The sequence below is a fragment of the Stenella coeruleoalba genome (assembly GCF_951394435.1).
Source record: "Stenella coeruleoalba genome assembly, chromosome: 2".
Classification (NCBI taxonomy): Eukaryota; Metazoa; Chordata; class Mammalia; order Artiodactyla; family Delphinidae; genus Stenella; species Stenella coeruleoalba.
The window spans coordinates 78,653,062-78,674,546 of record NC_137147.1 but is presented as its reverse complement, the minus strand read 5'-3'; the positions used below and the strand labels follow the sequence as shown (position 1 = coordinate 78,674,546).

The 21,485-nt window shown below is 35.4% G+C and overlaps 1 protein-coding gene across 8 annotated transcripts in view; it reads left to right on the top strand.

Annotated features, from left to right (window-relative positions):
- DPH6 (diphthamine biosynthesis 6) overlaps nt 1-21,485 on the top strand; it is a 443,212-nt gene that overhangs the window by 87,237 nt on the left and 334,490 nt on the right. For 7 of the 8 annotated variants that reach the window (XM_079914295.1, XM_079914294.1, XM_079914299.1 and 4 more), the window contains one exon: nt 18,584-18,657. In XM_079914295.1, coding sequence (XP_079770421.1) covers nt 18,584-18,657 — 74 coding nt within the window. Of the gene's footprint in view, nt 1-10,950; nt 11,101-18,583; nt 18,658-21,485 lie in introns of those variants that run through there. The other variant, XM_079914298.1, reaches the window with a different exon arrangement.

Below are 21,485 nucleotides of genomic sequence, written 5' to 3'. Positions count from 1 at the left end.
AAGCACTGCTCCCAGTTAGACCAACTGAAAGCAGCACTCGATGAAAAGTGTCCAGAACTAGTCAACAGAAAACACATAATCTTCCATCAAGATAACGCAAGACTGCATGTTTCTTTGATGACCAGGCAAAAACTGTTACAGCTTGGCTGGGAAGTTCTGAGTCATCTGCTGTATTTACCAGACATTGCACTTTGGATTTCCGTTTATTTCTGTCTTTACAAAATTCTCTTAATGGAAAAAATTTCAGTTCCCTGGAAGACTGTAAAAGGCACCTGGAACAGTTCTTCGCTCAAAAAGATAAAAAGTTTTGGGAAGATGGAATTATGAAGTTGCCTGAAAAATGGCAGAAGGGGCTTCCCTGGTGGCACAATGGTTGAGAGTCCGCCTGCCGATGCAGGGGACACAGGTTCGTGCCCCGGTCCGAGAAGATCCCAAATGCCACGGAGCGGCTGGGCCTGTGAGCCATGGCCGCTGAGCCTGCGCGTCCAGAGCCTGTGCTCCGCAACGGAAGAGGCCACAACGGTGAGAGGCCTGTGTACCGCAAAAAAAAAAAAAAAAAAAAGGCAGAAGGTAGTAAAACAAAAGGGTGAATACGTTGTTCAATAAAGTTCTTGGCAAAAATGAAAGATGTGTCTTTTAGTTTTACTTTAAAACTGAAGGAACTTTTTGGCCAACCCAATAGTAGCAATAAACTAAAATCATCAAGTAGAAATAGCCCAATCTTTGTGCTTCTATGTAGACTTTTAAAAAACTAAGATTTTTAGATTGTGTGTACATTGATAGTGTTGTAGCTTTCTGGTATTTGAGAATTAAATATCTTTCCTAGCATTTATTTGTACTGATTTCTTTGATAACCTGCTTTGGAAAAATGAAGCCGTGTTTCATTTATTTATTTATTTGATTTATTTGGTTTATTTATTTGATTCAACACAGCAGGACCAAGTTACATTCTGTATTCTCAGATCATCTGTTATTCCATCATCCTAACTTTATGCACAACCATATTTATTAGTTCAGCTGCTCAGTATCAGGATAATAGACACACCAAGTCTAAACTTCTTATTTACCAATGACGGACCTGAGATCTAGAGAAATTAGGGATCTTGGCTAATGACCCATAGTTAGTGATTATCAAAAATATATACCTGGTAAGATACTATTTCTATCTTAGGAACTCAACAGTTAGGAATATTTCTTACTTTTATAAATCATCTAATAATTTTTAAAATTAAAAAATACCTTTTATTAAAAATTAGTAAGCCTTCTCTTGTCCCAAATCTTTTCTTTTCACGTCTTATGCACCCTTGGTTGGTATTTGCAACGATGTTTTGCTGTTTTGTTTTTATAAGATTTTTTGTTTTGTTCTTTTCATTTACTGTTTTGTGTTATTCATATATCTTTTTCTACAGCTACGTGTAAGCTTGTTGAGGGCAGAGATGGTGGCTTACATTGCTTTTTAATATTCTTTCCAGGTTTCTTTTGGTTCATGTTATAATTTATTACTATTTTTGCTCTGCCACTCTTACCCCTCTTCTTGACTGTCTTTTTTATCCAGTATTTTCTGTGTTAATTTCAAGTTACTCTGATGAATTATGTGCAGAAATTAACACTATTAAAATGTTAACGTCTGCAATTCTGGCAAAATACAAAATGCTTCAAAGCAACATTAAAATTCCGTTTTTCATCAAATGCATCAAAAAATTTTGGTTTTCTGTAATTGACCTCAGAATATCAAAGACTTGAACTAAGAAATATATAATTCAGCTTAATCAACATGTCCCCGATAGCATTGCAGTCTCTTTAATTGTAACTGCGTGTCATCTTAGTCAATACTCGGTCTAGAAAGACCTTGACAGGTTTGGGATACTGGTTCTGATTAGGTTCTCCAGTTTTATGATTTCCAAGGGCCTTCGATTGCAGAGAGTTCAGGGAAACTAAATAAACATTGATGTTTATAGATTCTGAAACCATTGCTGATCTTAAGGTTTATTTCCATATCTGCCCTACAGCTGATACTGACCCTGAAACTAGAAAATCACACCACCAATTTCTTGGATGTATGTATGGAAAGAAGACTTATAAAAGACTGTTTCCATGTTTTGTTTAACTCTCATTCTCATCCTATCCCTATTCTATGCAATATTTAATGTTTGGCAGCTAGAACCAGGATAATATACTTTACTAAGTCTGTTGTTGCAGTACTTCATTATCTAGATGCAGGGATGAAGCTGGAAGGAGAGAGAAAATCAAGAATGGTGGTAGCTGTTTAAGTTTTTTCTCCCAAGGGTGAGCAGGTAGCATGAGGGGCAGTATTCTAACTACTCCCCTCATAGGACTGGGCCTTGATGTCCCAACTCTTGATATCAAAGATCTTCTGAATGAAGACCTTTATTATTTTATTTTTGCATTTATTTTTTATTTATGCATTCTTTTCTGATGCAGTTATGGAGCTAATATTCATTAATTAGAGAATTCTGGTGTATTGATGACTAATAACATTGAAAAAAATCTTTAATTATTTAACTCTACATTTATATAGTATTCCAGTATGGTTTGAGAGAAACCCTGTTTGGCTGGTGGTCAGCATTCTTTTTCCTCAGGGTTGCTAAAATGAATAACTAAAAGATGATCTACCAAGAAAAATTGGCAAATAGATCTGTGCTTTGACTTAATTAGCCTAACCATGTGCAGACCATTGGCGGGTTAACCTTAAAAGAATTCTGAAAACTACGGTCTCTGCCTTGAAACTATAATGGTATGTCTGTTGGTGGCTTTTTTTTTTTTTTTTTTGAGTTTATCAAGGGCAAAGAAGAGTTAAGAATGTAACTGGTCTTCAGTATTTGCTTCTCCTTTGTGTAATTCCATATGTTTATGTGACAACATTCTGTTAGAGTTTTAAACCTAGTGACTCTATAGTTGTAACAGCACTTCAGGCAATAATATGTAGACCAAGGCTAATTGGAATTTTTCCCTTGAATTTTTCTCTCTCTTAAAGAGGGGAAAAAATTAACTTGGTTTGGAAATCAGTTTCCTGCCAAATTTGCTAAGGGCAAAAAGATTCAGAGGATTTTGCTGTTGAAGTTGCTCTTAATCTTGTTTATTTATTGAATAGGCAATGCATTCACCTGGTTCAAAATTCAGAATGTTCAAAATGTTCATGGGGACCTCCGATTTGTAGCCAAATGGGACAGAAATTGTGAGTAACCTGGGGACCTACTACTTGAGATTGGCATCTGAAGGAGGTGTGGGGGCAGTCTTGTAGGACTGAGCCCTTAACCTGTGGGATCTAATGCTATTTCCAGGCAGATAGTGTCAGAGTTGAGTTAAATTGTAGGACACTCCACAGGTGTTGCAGAATTGCTTGATGTGGGACAACCCTCCCCTGACATTGGTGTCAGAAGTGTTGTGAGTGTGGTAGTAGTGTGAGAGTAAAGGAGAAACACAGGAGGAACTGGGTTTTTTGTAACATAATGATTATGTTATTACTGATCAAAGCTTTTATTTTCATTTTCTTAATGAAAAGAAAACATAACGGAATGTTGGGAGACCTGAGTCCTTTTCCTGATAATGATTTATTTGGTGAACCTTATGTAAATCAAAGCACTTGCTTCATTTTTAAAGCTGGCACCGTGAGTTTTCTTTCCCAGGATTGTTACCAAACTTTATGTAAAAATGAGACAACTCCTGTTTGCTGAGTGACCTACATGGTGTTTATTAATTAGCATATATAAACATGGATTCTCTTTCTATTCCTGACTTCTGGCAAAGTATTCTGTAGTTGAAATTGATCATCTTAAAGACCATTCCTCCTAAATTTCTATTTTGGGTATAGTCAGTTAAAGTTGCTTCTCTCAATTTCGGGATTAGTATCTAAGAGAATCAAAAGAAAAGAACATTTCAAATAGAGCTGGTAGCCCACCGTTCTTAACCATTTATATGGTGATGCTGGAAACCACCAAAGTTTATGTTATATTACTATGTCTTATTTATTAAGGTTGATTATTCTAGCAAGCCTTTGCTAGACAGTAAGGTCATTAAGGTAAAGATGATGTCTGTATAATGTTTTATCTGTAGTGCAGAGCATGTAGGAACTCGATTATTTGTTGAATAATCTACTGAGTGAAAAAAAATAGTGTGTTGGGATTTGTCTCTTGCTGATTTTTAGACATTTTACTTTCATAAGTAGTTTTTTTCTTTTTAAAAACATTTTCTTAAATGATTACATACTGTTAAGGTCATTGTACAGGTCCTGGGCCTCTGCCTTCATATCTGTTTTTTTTGCTCCTTCCAGACCCTGCTTGGTATTCCAAGGGGACTTAGTGGGCTTAGATTCCAGAGCTCCCAGTAGCTGGCATTCCCTTAGATAGGAGCCACTGGGGAGATTAAGGTCAGAAGGAAGTGAGAAACCCTGGTTCTTCCCTTTTTCTCTGCCTAGGTGGATTTTGTGCTATGGCTGGCTTGCCTCTTGCTTAGCTCTTATTGGACAGGCCCACTGAGGTTCCAGCTTCCACCAGGTACTTGGTTCCTGGGCTCTGGAAAAGTCCTCCCTTGTCCCTTCAGCCTAGGGATAGTAACTGTTTTCTGCTATTGCTGGTTCCTGGGTTCTCTCGCAATGCTCTGTTTGGCTTCTCAGTTCTGTAACCTGTGTAATTAATTCCCTGTACCTTTCTTTAAATTCTCAGAGTGCTTTTTTTTTTTCTACTTGTACTTTGACTGATACAGTCATCAAAGGCTAATTTTATAAAGTATAACTTTAATATTGCTAAATAAATTAGTCATCCTTTTACTTTTGTCATTGTAGGATCTATAGAAATGACTGAATTCTCATGTACTTTTTTGATGATTGAATGTAAGACACTATACTGGGTGCCTGTGGATGCCAACAGAATCAAACAGAGTTTGTTGTTATTTTATATATATATATAAATGACATATGTAAAATGCCTCAAGAAGTGTACAGAGTAAGAGGTATAAAGGGGTGAAAGGCAGAAGAGATCACCTCTGATCAGAGGGATCAGGCAAGGCTTCATGGTGTGTGAAGAATGAGTAGGAATTCATTTAGTGGAGATTGGGGCTAGAGGATTGGTAGAAAATTGCAAATGGAAAGAAGAGTAGGATAGGAAATTAGTACATTCAGTCTAAATAGAAGATACATAAAGGATTTATGTAAATAAGTGTAGATTAGAGAGAGAAATGTATTTGGCTGATAGCGAAGTGTGAAGGGATTGCTTTTAGGAAGATAAATCTGTTAGTTGGATCAACTGGAGGGAGAAGAAATTAGAGGTAGAGAGAGCAGTGATGGCTCCATTGCTGTTATTCTAGGGAGAGCTGAGAGGATCTGAACTAGTACTAACGCAGTGAAATGCCTAATTTGCCATACCTAGTGACTAGATATGGGGAGTCTTTCTAGTCTCAATGTCTGTCTGGCTCCAGGTGAGCACCCACAGAGGGTGGAGAGTCTAAGGTCACTTGTACATTTTGAAGCTGGGTGATGTTAGTGACAAATACAGAGAAATGAGAACATAAAGGAGGTTAATGAGGAAATATTTGTATTGCTCTATGATTATTTGAGCACTTTTCCATATGTTATACTAGTTGCCTCACACAACCCTATGAACTAGATTACCATCTTTATTTTATGAAGAAACTATGCGTATAAGAGTTGAGATTTGTACAAGATTTTGTTATTTGGTATGTTGTAAAGCTGAGTATTTTAACTCAGGTCTTCTCTTTTCCTGTTTTCTTTTTTTAATAATGGACTTTATTAGCTTCCTTGATCACATTTAAAATCATATATTCTTTTGACCATAAATCACAGCTTCTATAGTAATTATAATAAGGTTAATTTTGGACATGTTTTTAAAGGAAAGTTAGAAACTTTTAAAAAAGTTTTTCTTCTGAGAGTACAATTATTGAGGTAAAAGTAAGTTTTCTCATTTTGTTTTACTTTTTGGAGGATACTCATACTTTTAGAGATTATGAAGCTACATACATTTTCTTATGGTCGTGTCATTCTTGACCTGGATAGCATTTCTGTATGTTAGTAGAAGTAAGACTGAACTCGGAAATGTTATTTCAAATTCTGATTTTCATGGTGGTGCCACCACTATGTTTTGTGAACTTGTAATACTAAACATTATGTATCCCTCCTTAATCCTACATTCTCTTCTAGCAATTGCACCATCTCTCTACAACAGATCTTTTTGGAATATTTATATATATTTATTTTCTTTCTCCTTGCCCATTCTATTATGCTGCTTCAACTTAGTTCCCATCAACAGCAATGCATTACAACTTCTCTTCTTAAGGTCAGTAACAACTAAATCCAGTGGACACATTTTATTCTTTTTCACTCCCAATCTTTGGGAACTTGTAAACTTTTCTTCTTTGACCTTGTCTTCTGTGATATCCTCCCCTCCTAGTTTTCCTTCTGTTTTTCTGTCCTTAGCTTTCTTTCAAGACCCTTCTTTCTCTACCCAATTTATAATGTTATAGTTCCTCGTGGTTCATTTTTCACCCTCTTTTAGTCTACACTTCCTTGCCGTTTGACCCCATCTCTTCTTATGGCTTCAGTTACCACCCAATTATATCTTTTTTTTTTGAGCTCCATACTCAACTGTCTACTGGACAACTCTCATTGAATGACCAAAGACACGTAAGGCTTAATGTCCAAAATAGTACTCATCATATTCCTCCCCAAATTTGTGTATTTCTTATAAAATTAACGTCATTGCTCTCCATCAAGTGACCAAGCCAAAAACTTGAGAGCATTCTGGATTTCTTTCTCAGCCACATGCCACCAAAATCTGTTGATCTTTTCTTGTATCACAAATCTGCCTTTTCCTTGTCATCATCATAACCACTGTCTTACTTTAGACCTTCATCGTTTCTTACTTAGATATCTTTTGGGTTCCGTAAGTAGTCATTCTGCTTCTGTACACTTTTCTGATCAATATTCCTATGTAATAATTTAAAAATGCAAAGCCAATTGCACAACAGTGTTAATGTACTTAACATTCAGTGCTCAATTGGAAAGGTAATATTGTTAAAATGACCATACTACTCAAAGCAATTTATAGATTCAGTGCAATCCTATCAAAATTCCAGTGACATTTTTTATAGAAGTAATAAAAAAAAACTCCTAAAATTTTTATGGAACCACAAAAAATCCCCAATATCCAAAGCAATCTTGAGAAAGAACAAAGATGGAGGCAAACTATATTACAAAGCTATAGTAATCAAAACAGTATGGTATTGACATAAAAATAGACACATGGATCAGTGGAACAGAATACAGAGCCCAGAAATAAACCCATGCATATATGGTCAATTAATTTTTGACAAAGGAGCCAAGAATATACAGTGGGCAAAGAATAGTCTCTTCAATAAATGGTGATGGGAAAACCAGTTAGCCACATACAAAAGAGTGAAACCGGATCCCTGTCTCACACCATAGATAAAAATCAACTCAAAATGGGTTAAAGGCCTGAATGTAAGATCTGAAACTTTTAAATTACTATGAAAACATAGGGGATAAACTCCTAGACATTGGTCTTGGCAATGATTTTTTGGACTTGACACTAAAAGCAAAGGCAACAAAAGCAAAAATAAACAAGTGGGACTACATAAAACTAAAAAGCTCTGTACAGCTTCAGAAACCATCAAGAAAATAAAAAGGCATTCTATGAAATGGGAAAAAATATATGCAAACTGCATGTATGATAAGGGGTTAACATCCAAAATATACAAGGAACTCAGACAACTCAATAACCAAAAAAAAAAAAAAAAAAAAAGAAAAGAAAAGAAAAAAACCCAAGTAACTCAATTTAAAAAATGGGCAAAGGACCTGAATAGACATTTTTGCAAAGAAGACACATGAATGGTGAGTAGGTATGTGAAAAGGTACCCAAAATAACTAATTATCAGAGAAATACAAACCAAAACCACTATGAAATATTACTTCACACCTGTTAGGATGTCTATTATCAAAAAGACAAAAGATAACAAATGCTGGCAAGGATGTGGAGAATAGGGAAACCTTTTACAGTGTTGATGGGAATGTAAGTTGGACAGCCACTAGGAAAAACAGTATGGAGGTATCTCAAGAAATTAAATATATAACTACCATATGATCCAGCCATCCCGCTTCTGGGCATATATACAAAGGAAGTGAAATCATTATCTCTGAAAGATATCTGTACTCTCATGTTCATTGCAGCTTTATTCAGAATAACCAAGGTATGGAAACAACCTAAGTATTGTTGATAGATGAATGGATAAAGAAAGTATGATATATGTACATAATGGAATATTATTCAGCCTTAGAAAAAGAAGGAAATCCTGACATTTTGCAACAACATGGATGAACTTGGAAGGCGTGCTAAATGCTAAATGAAATAAGCCAGATAAAGACAACAAGTACTGCATGGTATCACTTATATGTGGAATCTAAAAAACAAAGGTTTTTTTAAGATGAACTCATAGAAACAGAGAGTGGAAAGGTGGCTGCCAAAGGGTGGGTGATGTGGGAAACAGGGACAGGTTGGCAAAAGGGTGCAAACTTTCAGTTATAATATGAATAAGGTCAGAGAATTTAATATATAACATGGTGGCTATAGTTGATAATACTGTATTGTAAAGTTGAAGTTTGCTTTGAGAGTAGGATTTAAATATTCTTACCAAAATGAAAAGAAAGAAAGAAAAAAGTTAAATATGTGAGGTGATAGATGTGTTAAGTCAGAATCCTTTCACAATAATATGGATCATCATGTTAAACATTTTAAGTATCTTACAATTTTACCTGTCAGTTATTCCTCAATAAAGCTGGAATAATTAAAAAACATGTAAAATATAATAATCCCCATTTATATAAGTTGCATTTTAAAAGTTATCTCTAATCAAAGGAAGTTTTCTTAAGAGCATAGAAAATGAGTTCAGAAAGCAGCTTTTAAACAGATTAAACACCTTCTACCAAACTTGTTTGTTTAGAAATGAATACTTCTTGATTCTTTATTCTTCCAGCAAAGATGAACAATTTAATCCTTTATTTATTTATGTATGTTGTTGTTAGAGTTTCACAGAAGTCCTCAAAATGTTACTTTTCTTGTTAGCAAGATGAATATTCTTGGGAAACTAAAGGAAAAATAATAAATAATTGTAGTTCTAGACTTCTGTTCAGTTTCATTTCAGGTTGAATTTGGTCTAGGATGACCAGCAATCTCTAAGTCCATTGAGGTTGGAACACACCACACTCTCTGTAGCAAACGACTGATTTATTACAAACTAGGAGTGTCATACTGTTGCAACTCAGATGGAGACTCAAAAGTAAAAGAATACACATTCGTTTTAAAATGGAAATAAATGACAAATGATTATGATTTTCTGCAGTTTCTTTGTCATTTAATTTCCAGCCTTAACAAATTTTTCCCTATTTAACTGAGAAAGTTCACAAAGGGAAACAGTAATGATACAAATTAGTGACCTGTCATGAGCTCACTGTTTAATGGAAGAACTCCAGATGGTGATCGTTTCCCATTTTGGAAATATTTTATATTGATGATGCTAAGAAAAACAATAACAAGTCAAACAAAAATTTTAGTCAGACGCCTGAATATATCACTTGGAAATTCTCAGTGTTACTTTCAGAATTATTTCATATAAAAGAATATTCATTTCTGTGGTTATTTTTACTAACCTGGACTGGTCTAATTCTACTAAAGTGAAGAATTAGAAGTTTAAGGAAAAATCATCTAGTGCTTTACTGGCCACATAAATTTCTTGTTTAGTTATCCAGTCCCCAGAATATCATTGACATTCACAAATGTTTCTTATTTAATAATGTCATGCTGCCATAAGTCCAAGTATCGCCACTCAGAGCTATAATGCAAGTGTGCTTCTTTAATGAATGGTTCATATTAAAAATGTTAGAATGCCTTTCAGATGAAAAACATTTTGAATTCAGCAGTTCATTTTTTTCTCAACAGGCAGGAACTCATTAACAGAATAATACTGGTAACTGAGGCATTTTTCAAAGAAAATAATATCCCCAATAAATGCAAGCTGCATATCTTCTCATCTTTGGAATAAGTAGGCCTAGTTTTCATCTGTAAAAAGGGACAGCTTGTTTTCATCACGTTGCACATTTTAAACATCTTACAATTTTATTTGTCAATTATACTCAATAGAGCTGGAATTGTTTAAAAAACATAAAAAATAATAATCCTCATTTATATAAGCTGTAATTTAAAAGTTGTTTAAAAAGTTTATGTTGTTGGCTTTGTGAATCAACTCTTCATTATGAAAATAAGTGAATATTGAGTGAATAAATCTAATTTGGGTCTAAATTTCTTGTAATTATCGCTATTACCATATGACTGAATGCCTTCATCATCCCAATCTCTATATTGGGTGCCCTTTAACTGTTATATGGTAAGAGTTTTGCGTGAGGACACATCAAGTACATTTCAGAGTGGAAGCCTGTTTCTATCCTTGTGTTCCTGATACCTTAGGGTATTGATTTTAAGAGAAGTCAATAAGATTTAGTAGTTAATAAGGCTTTAGGACTAGGTTATAAATTTATATGGGCAGGCCCTCATAATCTGATGCAGCTCCCTGCCTGGTGCAAAGGCTTGGACTTCTAGGGCCAGGCCTGGGCTGGGCTCACAGGAGCTTCGTGGAGCCCTCAGGGCAGCTGTCCACCCAGCAGAGGACTCTGGCTTTCTGAGGATCTAGGCCCAGGCCAAAAGCAGTGAGCATCCCAGGAGCCACAGAAGAAAGGTGCCAGGCTGGCACAGGACCCTCCCCATGGCCTTGACAGATAGACATGGTCATATATTTTTGATGATTATTGATTGCTGTTTTCTATGGAAGATGGAACCACACAATCGGATACCAAATGGAGATAAATGATTAGTATTATGTAGATTGGTTAGCTAATAAATTGTATGTATTTCTTTTTAGATCCAGATTTATTTCTTTGAAGAAAAAATACTTGGTGGATTTTGTACATAAATGCAATATGAAGGAGGGTAGAGGAAGACAGTAGAAGGAGCTGTTATCTATTTTCTTATGGTCAAGGACAAAGAATCAACATTTTTGACTGTTGAGTATTTGCAGTATAATTTTTTTTTTAAGAAGTATTTTCTAATATCATTCCCCCAGCAAGAATTCTTTCCTTTGTGGTCCATTATGCTCTATATGGACTAATGTCACTTATTTTACTTAATTTGTCCATTCTGCCACATCCCTCACCACTAGATTTTAACTTCTTAAGGTTAGCAACTGTGCTGTTTTCAAATGTGTTTCATCCTTCCTAGTATAGGACCTGTCACAATAGGCCTTTATAAATTACTGTATAATAAATACATGAATAATTTTGTCTGCTAGCTTACCAGCACATAGGATAAGAGATGAGTATGTGCAATGCATATGTGGATTTTAATAACTTTCACCCTAATTGAAAAGTAGTACACGTGTTGTAAAATATTTGAGGAAGTATAAAGTTGGAAATGAAATAGGAAAAATGAATTACTATTCAGAAGTAAGCATTATACAATTTGGTCTATTTCTGGTCTCCAGAAGTTAAAATGTATTCTGAGAAGCATGGTTGACCTTGGATTCTTAAATAGAGTGTTGATATATTGATATATTTGCTCTTTCTGAATAAATCCTTGGTATAACTGCCCTTTTGCACACAAGTAGGTGTAGAAATAGTAATAATGAAGTTGTGTTTTGTACCAGTTTCTGAGTATGTGTCTGTTTTTGCAAGTGAACTCTCTATTGTTATGATTGGTGAGGTAGGTCAGTAGCTGCCTGGACTAGCTCCCCAGCAGTCTTGCAGGTGTGTTTCACATTGACAGAATTGGGAAGAAAGAGTGATCTAAGCAACAAATAAACTTGTGATGTCTGCTTAGCTAATCTGATCATTGTATTTACAACTATTACATAGCATTTACATTGTATTAGGTATTTTCAGTAATCTAGAGAAGATTTAAAGTATGTGAGAGAATGTGCATATGTTATGTGCAAATACTACACCATTTTATGTAAAAGGCTTGAGCATCCTTGGATTCTGGCATCCACAGTGGGATCCTGGAACCAATCCCTGTGGATACGAAGGGACAACTGTACTCTGATGCTCAAGAGAGAATAGAGAAAGATGGGGGTGCTGTCAGCATGTAGGAGAACTTGAAGCCACAGGAGCAAACAAGAACCTCAAGAAGCAGGACATAGAGTGAGAAGAGGGCTCAGTATATGACCCTGAGGGTTCAGTGACTTGTAAGAAGAGAGGGGAAGAGAAGGAAAATTTAGTAAAGATGTTGAGAAAGAGTGGCCGTGATAATGAGACACAACAATGGTGTGTGCATAGAAACAGAATTTTGATGAAAAAGTAAGATAAAGTAACAATATTACCAAGTTCCTATTATATACCAAGATTTGTGCTAGGGGCTTTGTATATATTATCTCAGTTATTCCTTATAACAATCCAAAATATTATTAACCTTATTTAATATGTGAGAACACAGACATTAACCTATTCAGGTTGTCATAGCTGGTAAGTAGAATAACCAGCCTTTAAGGCCTGTCTGCCAACCATACTTGTGTTCTTTCTTGTATACATAGTACCAAATTCTGTAGAAAGTTCAACAGAACCACTGTATTTTACAATATTTTACAATTAGGAAATTGGTTATGACCACTGAGGGGAAAGTTGTCGATGTTTAATGAAAGCCAGAACACAACACTTGACACATATTATTGCCAAATTCTTCAACGAATAAATTTCAGACCCTCAGTAAAATAAATATGGTTAATCAATTAATGAGTATCTATTGCTAAATTCAACACAATTCAGAGAATTTGGAGAGTTGAACACGTATTAAATTATATTCCTGTCATAAAGTAGTTAAGAACAAAGAAGGCAAAAATAAAAATTAGTAATGTCAGTAATAGAGAAGTTAGAGACAAGGGCCTGGGCCCTAAATAGTCTGGCACATTACTAAGCCACAGGGACTTCCAGACACAAGTGGAAACTGTTTAGCTGAGGCCATTATCACTATTGATGATGGATGTGTAAGTTCAACTCAGGAAATATTAAAATCAACAGTAGCATCACTGAGTACCAGAAACAGCAGCACATAATGTCATTAATCATTTATATTCGTTACTAACCTCAACCCTGCTCCAAGGTAGATAAACATTATAAGGGTTGCTAAGAAATTTTAACAAAATTCTGTGCACACACCATTACTCTATCCCGGTGGTGTCTCTTATTATCCTGGCCACTCTTTCTCAGTGTCTTCACTGAATTTTCCTTCTCCTTCTTTTCTTACAAGTCACTGCACCCTCAGGGTCATACATTGAGCCCTCTTTTCACCCTCTTCTCACTCTATGTCCTGCTTCTTGAGGTTCTTGTTTGCTCCTGTGGCTTCCAGTTCTCTTACATGCTGACAGCACCCCCATCTTTCTCTATACTCTCTTGAGCACCAGAGTATAGTCATCCCTCAGTATCCACAGGGGATTGGTTCCAGGACCCCATTGTGGATACCAAAATCTGAGGATGCCCAAGTGTCTTATATAAAATGACACAGTACTTGCGTATAACCTATGCACATTCTACCATACTTTAAATCCTTTCTAGATTACTTATAATACCTAATACAATGTAAATGCTCTATAAATAGTTGCCAGTGTGTGACAAATTCAAGTTTTGCTTTTTGAAACTTTCTAGAAAATTTTTTAAAAAATATTTTTGATCCACTGTTCGTTGAATCCATGTATGCAGAACCCATGGATATGGAGGGATGACTGTACTCAATATACCTAATGGTCTTATCTACTTTGGATACCTAGCGAACAAATTGAACACAACACGTACGTTGCTAAATAAACTCAGTATTTTCTTTTAAGACCTATATTTCCTTTCTCAGTTAATAGTCACTTAAATTACAGTCATTGGCCCCATGCTTCATGTGTGCTTCTTGTCACTGTTCACAAGTCCTACTAATTTTGTCTCTAAATCATTTTTGGAGTTTGTCCTCTTATCTCCATTCTTCAGTTCTTTCAGATTAGGCTCCTTCTTCTGTTTCTCTACTCTCTAGTCAATCCTTCACACTGTCGCCACGTTTATCTTTTTATTTATAAATATCATATCTCACTTGTTAAATTCTTTAGTGACTCAAGAAAAGTTAAAACATATATTAACACAAAGCCATAAAGTAACATTCATAGCTTTATTCATAAGAACCTTAAACTCAAATATCTGTCAACAAGTGAATGGATAAACAAACGTGGCATATCCATACAATGGATTAAAATGGAATCGAAGGAATGAACTATGGGTACACATACAGCATGGATGAACCTCAAAATCACACTGAGTGAAAGAAGCTAGAAACAAAGAATACGTATTGTAGGACGCTATTTATATAACATTACAGAAAATGTAAACTAATGTATACTGACATAAAACAGATCAGTAATTGTATAAAGCCAGGAGTAAAGGGGAAGGGCTGGGCTGCAAAGAGGCACAAGGTATCTTTTGGGAGTAATCAGTAATCTTGATTGTGGTGGCAGTTTCACTGGGGTGTGGGTTTGTCAAAACTCACTGAATTGTGCACTTTAAATAGATGCAGTTTATTGTATGTGAATTGTACCGCAGGAGTTGGTCAGAAAAAATTTTCTACAGGGAAGGGTTCTCTGTTACCTTCAGGATGCAAGCCACATTTCTGACCAATCTGATCCCAGTTTGCTTTTCCATCCTTTTTCCTTCCACTTCTTGATGTGTGCTTTCAGCTCCAGCTACCCCACACTGCTGACCGCCTCCTAATATGCCAAACACTTTATTTTGTTGCCTTGGTTCATATTCTTCACTCTGTCTGAATTGTTCCCTACTACCTTTCTTTCCTTTCTCAACAAAATCAAATATATCCTTGATGAGTAGGCCCTGAAGTCTACTTCTGTGAAACCTTCCCCAACTTTTTGCTTTCATATCACTTTCTTTATTACTTAGTTTTGGTGCCTTAATCTCCCAACAGTAGAGCTAATCTTATTTATTAAACTGGTACATAGTATGGACATATAAAACATTTTTGGTTACATGTTTTAATATTAGGTGAACCATTAAAGAATGATGACATGACAATTAGCATTATTGTTAGAAGAGGTTACATGGCTGGTTAAGCTTGGAAATATTACTTTGGTGAGTACTGTGGTATAGCTCTCCAGACTAGAGACTTGATTTTGACAATGTACCAAGAAGTTATCAGTCTCTTTAGTATAGACAAATACAGACCAAATTCATTTAAGACTAATGTATAGGCTTGAATGCCAGTTTGTTGATTTATAATGTAGACCATTTTTGTTGAGTGGATGAGAATGCTTGTTTTTATGGATTAGCATAATCTTTCTGGGTTTGACAGTAACAAGGCAACCTAAGGTTGCTTAGTGGGCATGGGATTGATCATGGGAAGTTGGTTCGAATCTGGTCAAATTTCTGGGTCTCAGATTCTATATTAACTGTTTTCTGCAGCACATTTATTTGTTTGTTTGTTTGTTTTAAAATATTTATTTGTTTTGGCTGCACAGGGTCTTAGTTGTGGCACACGGGATCTTCACTGTGGCATGCCTGTGGGATCTAGTTCCCTAACTAAGGATTGAACCTGGGCCCCCTGCTTGGGAGCGTGGAGTCTTACCCACTGGACCACCAAGGAAGTCCCTGCAGCACATTTATTTTTATTTCAGTTATGTCACAGGGTGATTTATTTGGCTATGTCTTTATGCTGCCTCGGTATAACACCTTTTATTCTGGTAGTCTGGTAGCTCAGGTGGGACCTGAGCTTAGCTTTGTATTTTCCGCAGAGTAGATTGACTGTGTGATAGATTTTTATCTTTTATAGGTCTCACTTCAAAATTAGTAGTATGTTCTGAATGATTAAGGATTCAACAGAAGTCTTACTTATCCTTGGATTATTCAGGGCTCACTAGGTTGGAAACATTTGTGACTGGACTGTAGAGTTGGTTGTCAAGGGTTATGTATTAGTCAGAGTTCTCCAGAGAAACAGGACCAATAGGATATATAAAGATATATAGAAAGAGATTTATTTTGAGGGATTAACTTATCTGATTATGGAAGCTAAGAAGTCCCATGCTCTCCATTTGCAGGCCGGACACCTAAAAAGCTGGTAGTATATAGTTCCAGTCTAAACCCAAAAGCCTGAGAATAAGGGGGCCAGTGTTGTAAATTCCACTCTGAGTCCAAAGGCCCAAGAACCAGGAACACTGTTGTCTGAGGACAGAAGAAAATGGATGTCCCAGCTCAAGCAGAGAGTAAATGTGCCCCTCCTCTATCTTTTTGTTCTATTCAGGTCCTCAACAGGTTGGATGATGCTCACCTGCATTGGTTAGGGCAATCTTTTTTACCCAGTCTACGAATTCAAATCGTAATCTCTTCCAGAAACTTCCTCAGAGAAATAATGTTTTACCAGCAATGGGTACCCCTTAGCCTAGTCAAGTTGATACATAAAATTAACTATCATGGGTTAGTAAGCTAGTTAAAAAGTGATAATGAGCAAGAGATAAAGCCCAGGAATGAAGGGCTTTGTTGGTCAAGTTAGGCCTTTATCTAGTTGTAGTGGTGGTGGTGGTCAGTAGTAGTAATAGTAGAAGTAGTAACAGAAGTAGTTATAAAAGTAGTATTATTGATAACAAAGATTATGATAATGACAGAAGAAAATATTTACTGAGTGCTCACTAGATGCTAGTCACTGTTACTTATCTGTATTATATTACTCAATGTTCACAATGCATGTAGACTAAGAAGAATTAAATAATTATTTTAGGGTTGTAGTGAACATTAAATGAGAATTATAGAACATTAACACATTTTAAGTGGAGAGTAAATGCCAATTATTATTTTAACAGTGGCTTGACTTAGTTTAGAAAGAAAAACACCAATGACTTGTGTTTGTTTTCATGATCTATAGAGAAACACACACACACACACACACACACACACACACACACACACACACACATATACTATTCAGTACCTTATATTTTCTTTTGGCAGTTAAACAATATATGGTAAAAGAATATAACTAAAATTTTGATTTTTGATAACATTATTCACTACTCTATGATCCTATGCCATATTTGCATTTAATGAGGATCACTATGCCATGCTTTTTTCTAGTAATACAATGACTTTTATGAAAAGAAAATGGCTAGGAAGGTTAGGGAAAGGTTACAAGCAAATGTTCTCACAAAGTTGCTGAAATAGGAAGGCAAAGGAAATAGCTCTTTTCCTGGAATCCTTATCTAATAGAAAGAATCATTTTATTTTGGGGAGGTTTGGGAAGATGTTTCTCTGTCATTTTAGAGGGGAAATTTTAAATTGGCTTTATCTTCAAAGACATGAGAGATTCCTGTTGTGCATTTTTGTTTATTTATTATGGCATCATTTTAGGACATTTCGGGGTTATTTTAGAATGTCTCCAAGTATTACATTTATTTTTATGTGAAACACTATTGTTCTTTTTTGTAGGTTTCCAAGTTTGGAAAGACCAGTGTTAATAATGAAGTCATCTCTCTGAAGTAGTTTTCTTCTGTACTCCATAGGCTAGGATGACTTTTCTTTTATGCCTATTCAGAGAATTTCTATTCAGTTTGTTATTAGTAATCACCCCCCAGTCACTTTCTTCATATCTGTTTTCTAGATAACATTTCCCTAGTTTATACCTGTGTTGTGTGTGATTCTTCCTTAAGGGTATTGTTTTATTCTTCTTTACATTAAATCTCATCTTAGACCTGTCCTTTCAAATCCCCAGGTTGTCCATATCCATCCAGGTACTTGATTGATTTTCTTTTCTTTTTAATCCATCCTAGCTTTGTATCATCTGTAGACTTGATCATATTTGAATTTTCATTCTCCTCCATGTCACTAATGGCTATGTTGGATAGACTAGTCCTCATCCCTGGGGGACTCTGCTGGATATACTGCTAGATGTTCTCAGCTCTACTGATAATAATTCATTGCTTCCTTCTCATCCTAGATTTCTTTATCCACTATTCTGTACTGTTATACAGGCAATGCCTCTATCATCTCTGCTTCCTGGATGCTCCTATGTCAATCATTTTAAGATATGGATTAAAATCATTGTATTCCTTTGTCTACTTATACCGTTGCTTAATTTTTTTAAAAAAAGTTACTCAACCTGGGAATACATTGTCCTTAAATAGAAATTTCTTGGAAATTTCTATCAAACATCAGTGAATCTTTAAAAATATATCAAGTGAGAAAATATTTTGGAAGTGCTTCCTTTATCTTCTCCATGGAAAATGGTCTCCAGTTATTTGGATTTTAGGTAAAAAGAATAATTATTTCCCCCCAGAGCTGAGAGGGTGACTTAAATATATATATTTTTAATATACTTTCTTTATCTCTGAATGTGGATTGCATTTCTAGTAAGTTATTCTGTTTCAAGGTGGTCTTCTAAATGAAACACGTTTCATTTATAATTTTTAAAAAATGATACAGAGCCACATGTTATTTATTTTTTAATCATATTTTTTTCTTTATTTTCAGGAAAAAGAAGAAGTAGAGGGAATATCAGTAGGTGCTATACTCTCTGACTATCAGCATGTTCGAGTAGAAAATGTGTAAGAAAATGTTAATTTGTCCTATATTTTTAAAGTTTATGTATTTTAAGAATGTGAATAAATAAAAAATCAATATGGGATTGACATATATACACTAATATGTATAAAATAGATAAATAATGAGAACCTGCTTTATAGCCCAGGGAACTCCATTTTGCTGTACAGTAGAAACTAATACAACATTGTAAAACAACTATACCCCAATAATAAATAAATAGATAATTGTATCTAAATAATAAATAGATACGGTATTCTACATGCCCCATGAAACTAAATGTATTGCCCTAAGTAACAAAAGTTGCACTTTCACTTTTTTTCTATCCTTGTATCAACACATGAGAAAACTTACTTACTTACCATAAGGAAAAATAAATTATTTATAATAAAAAATTGAAACAGATTTTTTTGAAGTCAAAGTAGTATTTTCAATTTTTCCTTATTTGAATTAGTACACCCTTTTAATATCTTATCATCATTTGTAATAAAAGTGCAGTAATATTTTTTAAAAAACGTATTAAGAAATCTCTTCTTTGGTCCTTAGAATTCAGTTCTTGACTAAAAATATTCATGAGATTGAAATACTTCTATAAAAAGCCATTCAACTTTAAAGGAATTTTTAGATTGTTGCTCCTCCCATCTCCCCCACCTCCCAAGCAATGTAGTACTAGTAAAACATTGTCTGTACAGGTACCGAAATAGTCAACTCCTTTGATCTACTCAAAAAACATAAGGTCAGATGAAAATAATGATTATAAGGGCTCCCCTGGTGGCACAGTGTTTGAGAATCTGCCTGCTAATGCAGGGGACACGGGTTCGAGCCCCCGTCTGGGAGGATCCCACATGCCCCGGAGCAGCTAGGCCCGTGAGCCACAACTACTGAGCCTGCGCGTCTGGAGCCTGTGCTCCGCAACAAGAGAGGCCGCGATAGTGAGAGGCCCGCGCACCGTGATGAAGAGTGGCCTCCGCTTGCCACAGCTAGAGAAAGCCCTCGCACAGAAACGAAGACCCAACACAGCAAAAATAAATTAATTAATAAACTCCTACCCCCAACATCTTTAAAAATAATAATAATAATAATGATTATTAAACGTTGGCTTGGCAAAACACCCACAAATGAATTTAATTTTCATTTTTAATTTATTCGGATAAATAAAGTATTGTGTAGAGACTTTACATGTCATTATATTAGCAAAACAGAAAATAAGGACTTCACTATTAATCTTGAGCACAGTTCGACGTAGAAATAAATGATTTTGCCATTTAAAAGGGTAAATGAGAATAAGATAAGGGCTGTATTTATGTAATAGTTTCATGTTCTTGACAAAGAAACATTCATATTGACTATCTCATTAAAAACTTGCATATTAATAGACTTGAAAACTTGTTTTATATTTTATTTTATTTATTTTCTCTCTAATTCCACAATGAATTTAAGGCAGTTAAATATATAGAATTTTAAAAGTAAGTGAAGGGAAAGCAGGGCAAAGAATAAATAAACAAAAAGAAGTATGATGATCTCATATTTGGGGGACTATCAGGATCTCTGGAGAATGGAGAGTGGAGGTGGAAGTGGGGGAGGAGGTCAAACGTGTATTTGGAAAAAGTTTTCCTTACATTCTGTCTGCCTACATTTGAGAACAGCTGATTTATAGATGGAAATGGATTGCATATCCCTTAGCCATATGTTAAAAATAATATTATTCTCATCAAGTTTTAAGTCATGTTCTCTGAGAATTATTTTGTTTAAAAATCTTTATTTTTGAATAAGTTCAAACCTACATGGTTCACTGGGTAGCCAAGCTGCAGATAGGGCTGACATCTATTTATGAAAGCTTTAAGGAGCTGAATGAAAATGTGCTCCTGAGGTGAAGCTGCCTTATAGCAATATCTAAATGGGAGAAGGGCCCATTGATTACTCAAGCTATTTCTCAAAATGCAGTCTCAGGTGCACTTCAACACATGGTTTAAGATGCCCAGATTATATACCATAAAGCACATCTGTAATAATCCTTGAAAATTGTAAAGCAGTGTTATTGGGAGTCTGTTGGTCTACAAACTCAGTTTTGAATTAGCTGATCTTCAATTTGTAGTTAGTGTTGCATCATTATATTTTCAAGGTATGAAGCACTTAATAGATGTCACAAGCTCAAATACAATAGTGATTTACAGAGGAAGCTTATTTCAGCCATGATTTTTTTTTTTTTTTTTTTGCGGTACGCAGGCCTCTCACTGTTGTGGCCTCTCCCATTGCAGAGCACAGGCTCCGGACGCGCAGGCTCAGCGGCCATGGCTCACGGGCCTAGCTGCTCCACGGCATGTGGGATCTTCCCGGACCGGGGCACAAACCTGTGTCCCCTGCATCGGCAGGTGGACTCTCAACCACCGCGCCACCAGGGAAGCCCCAGCCATGATATTTTAAACTGTTAAAAGAATTTAAATAGGTAAAGAAGTATGACTTAAGTCTAAAAACAGCCAAAAGATCAGGGATACCGAAGAAACAATCAAGAATTTTGCAATAAGGCCTGGAAGGAATAAAATTTTTTTCAAAACAAACAAAAAAAAACCTTTTAGCTGAAAAAGGTGGAGAGAAGTTTCATTAGTAGGCATTAAAGATTGGTGATAGGACAGCAAAAACTGTAATGCTTGTGTTACATGGAGAGTTACAGTTTTATTATTTTTGTATTTATTAACTGCCTCCACATTGCTTTAGGTGCTCAGGACATTTTACAAAGGTAAATTATATACTGATAAAAGTCTCTACATTCAGGAAGATTTTGATTTCTTTGAAGGTCAGGGTATATGTGCATGAAAAAAAGAGTGATATTTCT